Source organism: Urocitellus parryii, chromosome 3, assembly GCF_045843805.1.
Source record: "Urocitellus parryii isolate mUroPar1 chromosome 3, mUroPar1.hap1, whole genome shotgun sequence".
NCBI classification, from domain to species: domain Eukaryota; kingdom Metazoa; phylum Chordata; class Mammalia; order Rodentia; family Sciuridae; genus Urocitellus; species Urocitellus parryii.
The window spans coordinates 137,550,431-137,563,700 of record NC_135533.1 but is presented as its reverse complement, the minus strand read 5'-3'; the positions used below and the strand labels follow the sequence as shown (position 1 = coordinate 137,563,700).

The 13,270-nt window shown below is 53.4% G+C and overlaps 1 protein-coding gene across 1 annotated transcript in view; it reads right to left on the bottom strand.

Annotated features, from left to right (window-relative positions):
- Nucleotides 1-13,270, bottom strand: part of Cux2 (cut like homeobox 2) — a 231,897-nt gene that overhangs the window by 71,289 nt on the left and 147,338 nt on the right. Inside the window, exons 2-3 of the mRNA XM_026386037.2 lie at nucleotides 12,068-12,178; nucleotides 8,676-8,723 (exon numbers count right to left, since the gene is read on the bottom strand). Of these exons, the coding sequence (XP_026241822.2) occupies nucleotides 8,676-8,723; nucleotides 12,068-12,178 (159 nt within the window). The remainder of the gene's footprint in view (nucleotides 1-8,675; nucleotides 8,724-12,067; nucleotides 12,179-13,270) is intronic.

Sequence of the window (13,270 nt, the reverse complement as noted above, 5' to 3'; positions counted from 1 at the left end):
CTTAAGAAATGTTGTCAGAAAGAAGAAATGGGAGGGCGGGTTTAGGTTTTCCCAGGCTCACGCCCAGGCCTTGTGACACAGTCATAACCACGACTGTCCTACTGTGTGAGTGTGTGTCTGTCTGTCTCTCCTGTGGGGCTGTGAGCGCCCTGAGGACAGGAAATGTAACCACAGGTGATCACTACCATGCTGGCATACAGCAGGTACCAAATATGTGTTGCTGAACCAAGGTCTTGGTGGGAACAAGAAGGAAGCAGGGAGTGTGTGTCTGGGGAGCCACTGGAGAGGGATGCCATGTCCCTGCTGGGCCCCCGCTGACTGCCCTACTGACTTACTAACAGGACCAAGCTGGTGGGAGCCAGAGGGGGTGTGAGGAGGAAGCCAGCCTGAGCCTGGGCCACAGGGTTACCGCCCACAAGGAGGGAAGAGGGGAGTGTCCAGAAGTCACCAGGAGACACACTGAGCAACCAACCCCACCCTTCTCACCGGCATCTGACAGACAGGGAGACACGTTCACCTGGCCAGGGGCACAGACGCCATTCACACCCAGGTGTGCGTGACTCTGGGCTTGTGTCCCTTCTACCCCACCCGGTGCCGGGCTCACTAGGACTCTGCTCCCTGTCGTGCCACACCTGGCACAGAGCAGGCGCTCAGCATCACCCACCGAGCAGATGATCGTGTGGCTCCAACCCTGCTAGAGTCACGGGCTGCCGTGGCCACAGTGTCCAGCCGGCCCCACCCTGCCCAGGAGACAGCAGTGAGCGCTGGGAGTCGCAGACCACAGAGCCCAGGATGGACGTGCGCCCACCACCTTGTCTCCCACCGATGGCCCGCTCGCTGGGCCTGCCATAATGCAGTCCATTAAAAGGCTTGTAAATTTTCATACCCGAAAGTCTGCCCCGGCGTCAGCGCTGACTAATTGTTGTTAAATGTGCGGGACGGTAGTGCCACGCGGCTGGAGCGATCACTCTTCCCGGCCAGCCATTCCTCTGCAGGCGGAAAGCTTACAACACTCGCACAAGGCCAAAAAGCAATTCGTGTCAAAAAGATCAATAATATAAAAATAAAGCATGAGAATTCTAGTTAAAGGGAATGTCATATAAATATGTGGTTCACGTCCATGATTCCAAGATTAAAAAAATCAATCAATATCGTTCTTTAGATGATGTTATTTCTAATGAGAAATACCCGGAACAACTGCAAATAACTGCTTAACTGGGGGAAAAGCATTAATAATTTACTTTATAAGGCATATGATATGAAGGGAGAGGACGGCTGCTGGCTCTTGGTTTGGTTGTAACAGTGTGTGACAGGTCCGGTGACGCGGGGGCGGGTCTCAGCATTCAATCCAGGAAGAGGCTCAGGCTCTGGTGACTTCCACCCAAGCTGCAGCCAGGCTCTGCAGGACAAGTCATGGTTATGGGCAGCCCATGAGACGCACACCAGACACGTCACTGTGTCATCCAAGAGGAGGGGGCGTGGGGGCCAGGGACATGCCTCAGAGCACAAGGCCCTGGGTTCCACCCCCAGCACTGGAAAGAAAAAATAAAGGAGGGGGCGGGCAGATGCTCGAGCTGGGGCCCAGGGAGGAGAAGCTCCTCGTTGCGTCAACTTGGTTGCAAGCAGCGCCCTGTTCGCCTTACCATGTGACGAGGCCCGGGCTGCTGTGCATACCCCGGTGGGTGTCATCTCCCCGTGCGCAGTGGGCCTCCCTGGGGATCCCGTTCACCCAGACGCAGTGTGGGGTGCTGCCCTGGCTGAGGGATGAGGTCCCCTCCAGCCCTGCAGCGGCCAGCATGGGAACCTCCAGTCTGGCGTCCAAGCCAGAGCACACATCCTCAGCCCCTCCTGCACCCCAGGCCCCTGAACAGCCTGCCAGGGGCGCCCCTGGTTGAGGACGAGGGGGCTTGTGACTTGTCGTGGTCCGCATGTCCCAGGCCCTTCCCTGCAGATCTCGCCCAGCCAGACAGTCTGCCTGTCCCCCACCTCCACTGGACGGAGTTGGGCTCCTGCCCACGTCCACCTGCCAGATCCTGGCAGCCAATCAGACCTGCTAGACCAACAGGTGACAGAACAGGCAAACACCAGGGTGCCATCAGTGCCACCTTCTGAAGGGCATAACGGAGCCTGGAGTCGCCACCTGTTGTCCCTTACTAAGCAGTGTGCCCGGAACCAGGGCAGCCACTGCCCTAGAGAAGGGTCCAGAAGGGTGTGGGTCACAAGCCCACTGTGGGCCTCTTGCATGATGCTGGTGGTGTCTCTGTGGGGAGGCTCTGTGGTCACCCCTGATGAGGAAGCTGAGGCCTAGAGAGGAGATGACCGTGTCCATCTGGTGCCAGGCCTGAGCCTGAGGCAGGGAGAGAACCAGAGGGACGTGGGCCCCAGAGGAGGGAGAGCCCTTAGGGGAGGCTCAAGGCCACTGCCCTCTGCCATCAGGCCCGTCTGCCTTGCCCTCTGCCAGCAGCCTGAGCCTGGCTCGTCCTCCTCAGGTGATGGCACTTGCTGCCCCCTTGCCTGGGACAGTCTTCCCTTTACCGACCCCACCTGGTGAACAGGGACAGGGAAGCCCTACCTGACAGCCCCACCTCCCAACCAGCTCAGAGCCCGTCAATCACTGATGTCCCTTAACCCCTGCTCACCCAGGAAGCCTGGGGCCTAATTTTGTCCTTGTGCATTTGTCTAAAGGTCACAGGCACCAGATCACTTGGGACTTTGGGGCACGACTAGATAAAGTGGGAGCCATGATAGATCAGAGCAGAGGGACGGGCTCCGGCTTAGCTGTGACAGGGCCACTCTGGTTGCTAATCAGGAGCATAAGCCCCCTCTGGGCCTGCTCATGGCTCCACCCAGAGCCAGGACCTGGAGGGTCACAGGTACCTCCTTCCCAGCCCTGCTGCTCCAGAGACACCCAGGGTTCCCTCCCAGGCAGTAGTGTGTGTCGAAGTGGGGTCCCAATCCAGGACAAGAGCCCAGGGCATCTGCATCTCTTCTTGCAGCCAGGCCACCTGAGCAGGGAGTGGAGGGCATCCTCAAACCAAGATCACTTCCACCTGAGCCCCCCACCCTACAGGACACACCCTTGGTTGCCACCCAAGTCCCTCCTCTCTGCACCTGCCTGGGGCTCTCCCACAGAGGGGTCTCCTTTTGCACCTGCCTTTGATCTCGTCACTCTCTCTTCCCTCAACTGGCTGTTCTCCAGTATTCACAGCACTGGTATGGCCAGCCCTTTATAAGTGGGGTTCCCACACATGGTCCTAACCAGCTGGCAGGGCTGGGGGAGAAATGGCTCTAAAAGCTGACCAGTGCCCACCCCCTCCCAGGGAGGATGGGTAACAGACAGGTATCAGCTCTGGAACCAGATGGGCTGGGGCTTCCATCCCAGCTCATTTGCTCCCTAGCTGTGTGACCCTGGGCAAACTAGTTGACCTCTCTGGGCCTCTACTCATGCCTTTAAATTAAAATAGTAATAATGCCCACTTCATAGGGGCAGTGGAAGGACTCAATGAGGTGATGCCTGAAAAGCCCAAGAATAAAGCCCACCACAGGGAAAGCACCCTGGAGGCAGGAGTCATCCTTCCTAGTGGACGAGAGGAAATGGCCACGGCACTGTGGTTCCTCCTGTGAGCACAGCAATGCTGGGGCTCCTGCTCTCACCCATTTCCCAGGCTCCAGGCAACTGGTAACTCAGGTGGGGACACCAGCTGGTGACATCTGTTGAGCACTTTTCTCTTCAACAGAGGAGGGGACACGACAGTGTCATCCCCGTCATGGTCATGAAAAAGGCTGAGAGGGACAGCCACCTGCTCAAGCCCACACAGCTCTTCCCCGGCAGAGCAGAGGGTGGGAGCCACAGACCAGCCACGGCCGCTTCAGCCGGCACAGGAGCAGACTCCACCAGGGTCAGGACGTCTGCTGAGGACCGAGCCACTTGCTCATCACACACTTCAACCCAGGCTGGAGCCATCAGCTGGCCACTGTGCCTTGTGCTCACCAACCCACCCAGGAGATGGGAGACGCCACCTCTCGCTCCTCTCTGTCCTGATGCTGCCCCTGCCCCTGGGTCAGTGGGGCCTCTGCCCTCCTCGCCCTTTAGCCTCCAGGGGGCTCGGACCACCCATCCCATAAGACATGGGGGGGGGCCCGGGAGCCACAGAACCTTGGTGCTCCTCACCCGGGTCCCGGGGTCAAGGCCAGGCCTGAGGGGAGCCTTGGTAGTGATGGCTCCCTGGTGGCACTGTCACTGACTCTCTGAGAAGCCTGTAGTCCATCACAAGGACGAGGACTAAGGCCTGGCTTTGGAAAGCATCCCAGCAAGGCTAAAACCTGCCAAAAGGTGGAGGGAGGGCCGGGGGAGGAGGAGGGGGAGGCTGCCCGCTGCAGATCAGGGCCTGCTGATCTATGGGGTGACCAGCACCCCCAATGGAGCCTCTCCAAACAACCAGTTATGGTTTCTCACAGTTCTGCAGATGGGGCTCAGCTCCGCGGTTGTCCTCGGGTAGCCAGGTGGTGACAGTTCCACAGGCAGGGCGTTCTGTGTGGCTCCTGGCCTTTCTCCTCCTCAGGTCGTGGGCTGGGCGCTGTCTCAGCCCGGCACGCAGCACGTCTGCCATACGCCACTGGTCAGAGGAGGCCCAGGCCAGAGGACTAAGGCCCTGACTCGAGGCCTCGATGGGGAGTTCAAGCAAACACCCAGACGTGCACAGGATGGGGACACCACTGCACCCACCGTGGGGCTGAAGTGAGAAGGTGAGTTCAGCGACAAGACTGCTGGACACAGGCTCAGCCACAGGGACTCAGCCCCAGAGATGGCCCCTGAGGGCAGGGGCAGGTCTTGCTGTCTGTGGAGGCTGCACAGGCCTCTCGGTGGTGCTGCACACGTGAAACACCTGGCAGCGGGCCCAGGAGAAGGGCCCATCTTCTCTGGGAAGTCCTGGGGTATTGCCGACCCTCCTGCTGTCCACCACGTCAACGGAGCCCAGGGACCATCAGGCTGTGTCACAGAATGCTGCCTCCCAGGAAATGCTCATCAAGTGGTAATGACTGCAGGATGCTGGTGGCCTTGGCCCCTCCTGGGGAGCGCTCTTGCTCCATCCCCTATAATCCCAGACGTGAGCTCTCTCAGGCTCAGGGGGGCCTGGGAGGACACTCTCAGCCCTGGCCAACCAGGCAAACCAGGTTTGGAAAGCTCATGGCTACTCATCTCTGACTCTCAGGCAACCCTAGCAGCTGCCCCTACTTACAGGTGAAAAAACAATGGCTCAGAGACACAAAGCAACCTGCCAAGGTCACACCAGATCATCACTGGGTGGGACTCAGACAGCAGGCTCACTCCTACTATCCCACCTGCCCAGGGGTCAGAGGCCAGGTCAGCCTAGATGCTGTGTTTCCTTCAGGCACAGGTGAACATCTCTGTTCCAGTCCAACCAACGTGTTTTCCATCAAGGAGGCGGCAGAGAAAAATTTCCTGGCAGAGACCTAGGGTCTCCCCAGACAGGGCCGGTTTACATGCTCCATGGAAGTCTCACCTCAGATTTAGCATAACAAAACTTTTAATTTAGATGTTTTCATCTCTCTCTCCAAGTAAAAATAAGTTTAAAATAATGACTGTAATAAATGAAGGTAATTAATTGTAGTTTGTTCCTTTACTGTCTAGTCAGCTTAATTTTACCTTTTCAACTAATAATGAGAAAATAATTTTTGTGCTCGGAGGGTTAATGATATGTAACTGCGAGAACTGCTAATTGCATGTTGCAATCCATCCATCAACAGCCCCATCTGTGCGACTTGATTATGTTTGCTAAATTATTGCTTTGAATTATCTTTCATAAAGCAACTTTTGTAATTAGCGGGGCTTTCGTCTTGCTCTTTTCTCTGTGCGCAAGGATATTCAAACTTTGGCCATTTCAAGCTGTCTCCATTAAGCCACCTTCTCTGGCTGTCTTTGTTTCCCTGAGCAGGGGAAATCACAATTGTCCTTTAAGCAATCAAGGCAGAAAGACCTTCCCTGATTCACAGCAGGGTAATTCACTTCCTCTCCACCCCCTCCCCTGGCAGAGAGGGGGGGGGAGAGAGAGAGAGAGAGAGACCAGGAGAGGGAGAGAGGGGGAGAGGGGAGAGGGAGGGAGGGAGAGACCCACACACTACAAGCATGTGAGACGAAAGGTGCCTAGATCCTGCATATGCCAGGGCTGTGGCTTGAAGTTCAGAGATGAACTTGACCCTAGTGCCCTTAAACCAGAGGTTGTGTCAGGGATGGAGGTGGGATGATGGGCCATGGTGGCTTTTGTGGGCTGGTTTATGGGACTCCAGACAGTGCTTGCCCCAGGGCATACTACCGGGAGGTGACTAATGCCCATGTGGGAACCCACAGCTCCCACCCAGGCCCCGGGTGCAGGGGGTGCAGGGCGAGGGAGAAGCACCTAGCTGGGCCTCATTAAAAATGTTAACATGAACATCATACTTGGATTATAAACAGCCAGGCCTGCGCAGCCTGCTCTGAGCCGGGAAGAGGCTGGTTATTAACACCTTTCTTTCTCCGGTGGCCTTTCCTCCCCTGGGCATGGGGCAGGCGCAATGGCTTAGTCAATACATCATGAGGAGAGCCGGAGTATCGGGAATAAAATTCCAGACAAATGTAGTCTTTTTGGTACATTAAAGGGACGATGGAAAGCCCTCTTAAGGAAATTAACAGAGTTCTTTGAAGATGCCCAGCTATTAAAACAGTGTCTGCGCGACAGGCCACGTGGGTTTTGGAAACAAGCGTCTGCTTTGTCTTCCCCTTCAGCTCCACTGGGACTTTCCCACACCAGTATTTATTGAGCACCACTTGTGTACTGTACTCTCTGCTGGCTGCCTGGGAGCTGCTCAGTTCTTTGAATCCTTATCAGCCGCCACATTTGCCAGAGGAGGAAAGCTGAAGTTCAGAGAGGTTATGGAACATCCCTGAGGCCACACAGCTAGTTTAAGGAGCAAGGCTGAGAGTCAAAACAGGCCTGTCTGAGGCTGATTGGCACCTGTGCTTCACGGTCTGCTTGTGGGTCTTCTGAACATGGCCTGTCTTCCTGTCCAACTCTTTCTACTATTTAAAAGGTGACCTAAGTTATGCTTGCATCCTATGAGGACAGAAAGTCATCTTCTTTTGGGTAAAAAGCCTTGAACGGCTAGTAAAGGAAGAGGCGGCACCAACCCAATTATAGCAGGGGCCCAATCAACCTGGCTTGGAGGTCAGTGATAACTGCCCCAGATTTTAACCTCCAAGGCAGCATTCTATGGCACTATTTTGGTATTAACTTTGTTCTTCCTCAATCACAACACTATGAAACAAGTAAATCCTTACCCATTCTACAAATGAGGAAATGGAGGCACAGAGAGGTTAAACAACTCACCTAAGTTCACACAGCTAGTAAGTGGCAGAGGTGGGATTCAAACCTGGGCTGTTCTTCACTCTCTCAAAACTTTCCAGTGACAGATGTGATATTAACCCCTTTCTGTTCATTATAGCTCAGTCCATCCCTAAGATCTATAGAGGCTATTCCCATCTTACAGATAGGGCACCTGAGGCTCAAAAAAGGGAACTGCTGAGAATGTGACAGTGGCTTCAAGACAGCTCAATACCTGTCTTTGGGCTGGTGGCAGGATCGGCTCCCTCCCTGCTGAGTCTCCTTCTGGGACCAGGAGTTGGTAGCTAGGAACCTCTGTCTTTTGAAAAACACAAAGTCAGGAAGCACACCCCTGACATCATTTCTTCTTTTCGTTTTTGTCTTCTTTCCCTCCTGCCCAGGCACCTCACAACCAAATGAATCAATACTGGATGACCCTATAAATAAATAAGCACATCAGCCCGCCTGGTAATGAAACCAAGAGCTGAGAACATGCGAACCAGTGACACCTGACTAAATCCAGCCACCGCTTACTTTCACGTGGCCTTGGGTGCTTACGTGGTGCTGCAGGTGGCACCTGGTGGACGACAGAATTAACATGCACCCCTCAGGCAAACTCAGAGAAAGTCAACCCTGGCCCCGCCAGGAAGTCTGAGAGGAGCCCCGTGGAGATGGGATGCCCCTGTGGCTCCCTGGCTACGAGGTTAAGAAACAAGGAGAAATGAGGAGGTTCAAGCTCATGGGTTAGGGTTCAGGAAGTCAAGAGGAATGATCGGCTGAGGACAGCTCAGTTGCTGTCCAAGAACTCGGCCTGATGGGTTGGCAGGAAAGAATGTGAGCACGGCGGACTCCATCCTCCAAGAGTGGCCGGCAGAAAGACTTTCTGAGCAGGCTGGCGACTGACTACACTTCTCTGCAAGGCTGCCTCGGGGAACAGAAGCACAGTAGAGTGCCCCAGGGCGCACAGGTCTCCCAGGACAGACCCGATTTAAAAGTGGGAAACCACACCTGGAAGGCGAAGGATTTGCTCAAGATCACAGATTTCATATATGGCAGAACCAGGGAAGCTGGGCAGTCCAGAAAGATGGAGGCCTGGAACTCCAGGAACTAGAGCAGATCCCATGCTCCTCACATCCCTTGGGATGGGACACTGTTGGGGGTGGGGCAGAACACCGGTGGTCAGGTAAAAAGACAACTCTCCAGAACCTGCAGAGGCTGCTGGCTTCTTGGGCAGCTCTAGCAAGGGCAGGAGGGGAACGGGTGTACTTCTCTGTCAGCCTTGGCCTTAGGTCTTACCTCGGCTTGGAAGCTTTTCAATACAGGAGCCACCATCTCTCTGATTTCCTGAAAGAGAGCAATGAAGAGTTCACCATCGTACCGGTGGGCAGGCTGGCCCTGTTGCCAGGGTTGGTGTTCCCAGAGGTTCTTATTCTGCAGGTCTTTTCAGAGCCTTTAATATAAGGCACATTGGGAATTTCTAGATGAGGGGGAGAGAAGTGGCATTTCCATAGGCATCTGATCACGACATGGTCTTTGTGCAGACTATCTTATCTGCATAATTGGCAGGTTACCACAGGACACTCTGCAGTGGGGGCTGGAGGTGGCACCGCTTCTCCACTTGGGCCCAGTCATCTAGTCCCTTCAAAAACCCTCATCCTTCGAGGAACCCCTCAGAGGCTGCCTCTTCAGGTTGCCATTCCCCAGGCTCCCCAACCCACGAAGACTGCACTCTGCCTCTTGGAATGTCCCTTCCCGGCCACTCCTTCCTCATGGGAATGTGCAGTTTCTGGGACCTCAGTTGGGTTCCCAGAGTCCCTGCAGTTCCCAACTTAGAGGCAGGGCTATGGGAATGTCGGTGGACACTCTGGAAGTGACCTGTCTTGGCAGGGTGGTGGTGGGGGCCCTCTGGCCACCAGGTGCCTCCTATTCCCTGATCTGAATTTCTTGACTTTTTAAGTGACGTTGAGTTTCCCAGCACCAAAGGCTCCCCTGGAGGACTCCTGTGGTTCTTCTCCCCAGAGTACAAGAAGGAAGCTTTTGGCACCTCTAAATTCCAGCCCTGAAGCCTCCGGTTTCCTCTGAGGTCCACAGGGGATCCTGCACCCCCGTCACAGCTACAGGAAGGTCTGGTGGGAGGAGGAGCTGAGGGAGCTGGAGGGGGTGACAGAGGCAAGAGAGGAGGAGAGGAGGAGAGGGCAGAACACCCGTGGTCAGGTAAAGAGACAACTCTTCATTGAGAAATGGGTTGTGTTGCTTCCGTCCCAGACAAGGGGCCTCTCAGGGGTCCTGGTGCTCCTCCTCTGATTGTTGTCCCCGGGCTTCTCTAAGCTGCTGATCCATTGATGTTAGTTGGACATGAGCAGCGCCCATGAGCCCAGGGGATATGATCACAGGGAGCCTCAGACACACAGTTAAGTGACAGAAGGTCATGGTCAGGAACCCAAAGGCCACCGAGGCCAGGCAGGAAGTGGCAGGAGCACATGGCACTATCTAACAGGGTGCAGAACCTCGGCTCTGGCTCCCAGCTGGGACACATATAGCCTCCGGGCTGCAAGATCCACCAAACAGTCTAAAAGACACTGGGAGGCCAATTTGTAGGTGAAATCTGAGATGCTAAACATCGGCAACTTCTCGTAAACTTTGAAAGACTTCATAGACCAAATAAAACACAAGCGGGCAGGAGACTCCTGGGCCGCTTCAGGACTGTTAGCAGCACAAGGGGACTCTAAAGCCATAGTCCTGGCCCCGGGATCCACAGAAGGGGACACAGAGGCCCAAGAGGGGTTGGCCTCTCAAGGTTACATAACAAGTGGATGGCACGGCAGGAAACGGAAGGCAGGTCCCCACAGGCTCTTCTCACCACCCACTCAATTCAGGGCAGGGGAGTCACAGCCGAGCTGTCGGAAGCAGAATCTGAGGGGGCTTCGGGCCAAGGCCGACGCTTTCTGGAAGCCCCCTGCCTAGTCTGCTTAACGGGGGGAGCCAGGCAGAGGCACGAGCAGCAGGTGAGCTGGCACCAGCCAGATGATGCTCTTAAATAAGCCTTGGCACGACTCTTCCATCAGGAGAGAGGAGTTCCAAAAATGAGAATTTTCAGAGCCGTGACTATAATAGGAGTGGAAACTTATTCCTAATTACATAATTGCATAATTATGCAGTATTAAAATTATGTAAGTCAAACTCAGAGGCTTAAAACCTGGCCTGGATTTCTCTCATCACCTGGGGGTGCCCACACGGACAGCAGGACAGGGGAGTGGTGAGGAAGGGAAGTACCCTGCAATGGGGAGAAGAGGACAAGGCAGAGGGTCTGAGTGGACAAGAGGGAGAGGGAGAGACAGCATGTGCACAAGAAAAAGTGAAGGTCTGGGGTTGATTCAGCTCTCCTTCTCAGAGACAGCAGAGTTGGATCATTCTCAATCTGGGGAGAAGATCATTTTAAAGACCAAAATGTGTCGTTCAAAAGGGAAAGGAGGGCACCTTGGCATCCCTCGGGCTTCTCAGTTCCCAGAGTCAAGCCAAAGGCCTGACTTGGCCTTTCTGAGGCCGTGGCTTGGGGACACTCTTAGAACCAAGACCTGTGTCTTCTTGTCCAGCCTCTCTCAGGCCTCCAACCTGAGATCTCTGCTAAACTTGCTCATGGACAAGTTCTATCTAAATCCCAGACCCCTCTCTTGCCTTGAAGAACCAACAACACTGAGGACCTGAGTAAGATGATTCTATAGCCAAGAGGCCAGACGGAATGCAGGCTCCGCCCACTGCCCATGTGGCCTCCTCTGGCTGGGCCCCACCTCCATCAGCAGGACAGCAACAGGAGTCCCTGGGGGTTCAGGTATCCTAGATGATGCCACACCCTGGCCTAGCCTGGACCCAGCACTCGTGGGCAGGTAAGAGTGCTCGAATGTTAAGCTTCTGCTGACCAGAGGGGGATACCGTTGGCCCTCGGTTGGGTCTGGCCTGGTGACTGCTTCTATAAAAGCTCTGATGTGCCACATGCCTGCCAGTGTTAGAGTCAGGGGCCTTATTTTTCCTATTTGTGTTTGTTCCCATCATTTTTTTTTTTTTGTTTAATTTGAGAAGCAACAGGGGGGCCTGACAGAGGGAGGACGAGAATTCTCACATTCACCCTTGCAAAGAACAGACTCATGTCTATGCTAGTCCGTTCCTTGGTGGAGGGATGTGGCTTCCATTGCTGGGGACCACTCTTTCTCAGGGTCACCCCATGGCAGCTGAGCTAAAGAATCCTGGTGGCTGTCACTGCAGGGAGCAGGTGGGGAAGGACGGGTGCATATATAGGTGGTGGAGGCAGAGCTCCAGAGATGGCAGGGGGGTCCAGAGCTGCCGTCTCCCCAACACCAACAGAAAAGCAAAATAAATCCAAGAACTCGGCCCAAACTGTCTTTGCTGCCAAGGTCGAGCCCTTGACATGGGTATGGAGGTGGAGGATGTTTCCTGCAGTCCTGGAAAGTGACAGCTTCAAGGGAGACACAGTTGGCCCTGACTTTAGACAGCGCTGCTGAGCACCATGGTATCCAGAATCATGGAAAGGCTGGGGGCTGTAATTTTTCTTGGTGGCTAATTAGCTTCTTTTCTTGTTAGTCACTTATGTCTACAGTTTTCAAAATACAGTTTGAACAGAGAAAAATCTGCATTCCCACTGAGTTAATTCTATAACAGTGAATATACTGTACCTCAGGTACATTTTTCTTAAATTCCCGGCGGAGTTCAATTAAATGTTTATGAGAATGTTCACTCTCTTCCTGCCGCGCAGACAGCTCGGAAGCGACGGAATTAAGCTCCTTCTGGAACAATAAAAAAATAAAAAATAAAATAAAAATTAAAAAAAAGAGAGAAAGAATAGGATGCCCCCCTTTTCTCTTTTTAATCATTGTACAAAACAGCATTCCCGAACAAGTTTTTGTAACTTACAAAACTGAAGTAAAGACAAGATGTTGACTCCTGGCACAAATGAATAATTTACAAAACTGGTATGCAACCAAAAAAATCATATATATATATATATATATACACACACATATATAACATCATGCATAGAACCCAGGACCACTTTCTTTTTCTCATTGTAAATTGGGCCAGATCAATAATCTCCCGTCAAGTCGGATGGAGCTGTTCCCCCATCTCTTCCCACCCTCCGGCCCCACCTCTTATATTTCCAAAGGAGCAATGGCATAAGCTTGCCAGTAACTGTAGAAAACATCTCCAAACCGTGTCAAAATAGTAAAGTGCGGCATATTGTATGGGCACATTATAGTGTGTGAGAGTGCCGTCGACAGCTTTCATATATCAGAGGTGGGAACGGTTCCAACTATGACTTACTTACACTTAAAGGTTCATAAATACGCCTCTTAAGATATAGATGGCTTTTTAATTTCAGTAGATTTTGGAAAAAAATGAAGGCGCCAATAAGAAGCACGCTGACCTTTTGTGTACCCTCCAGTAAATCATTTAAGGTTCACCACGAGTATAAGACATAATTCATCCAAGGCTCTTGGATTCAGCAGAGAGGGATGGGGGTGCCTTGCCTGCTGTGGGCCACGAAGGTGCCAGACAGGGTTTTATTGGACGTACCAGCGAGGGACAAGAGGGAGGGAGGGTAGGGAAGATGCCGCAGCTCGTGCTCATCACAGACGATGTCTGCGGCTGTACATGTATATTTGATCGCCTTCTCAAAGCTTTCTTCACTGTAACGGTGGCAGTTTCATGGGGGAGCACAATTCACCAGGAGTTGTCATGGATTTCATTTGCATAATTCAAGAAATGCTCTGTTTATGTGGTCTGCTGCTTTCTGGCACCAGCCTGAGATGGGCTTTTTTTCTGGACCATAACTCGAGAAGCATTTCTGTATATATCACCCGATTATATTTGCAGCAATC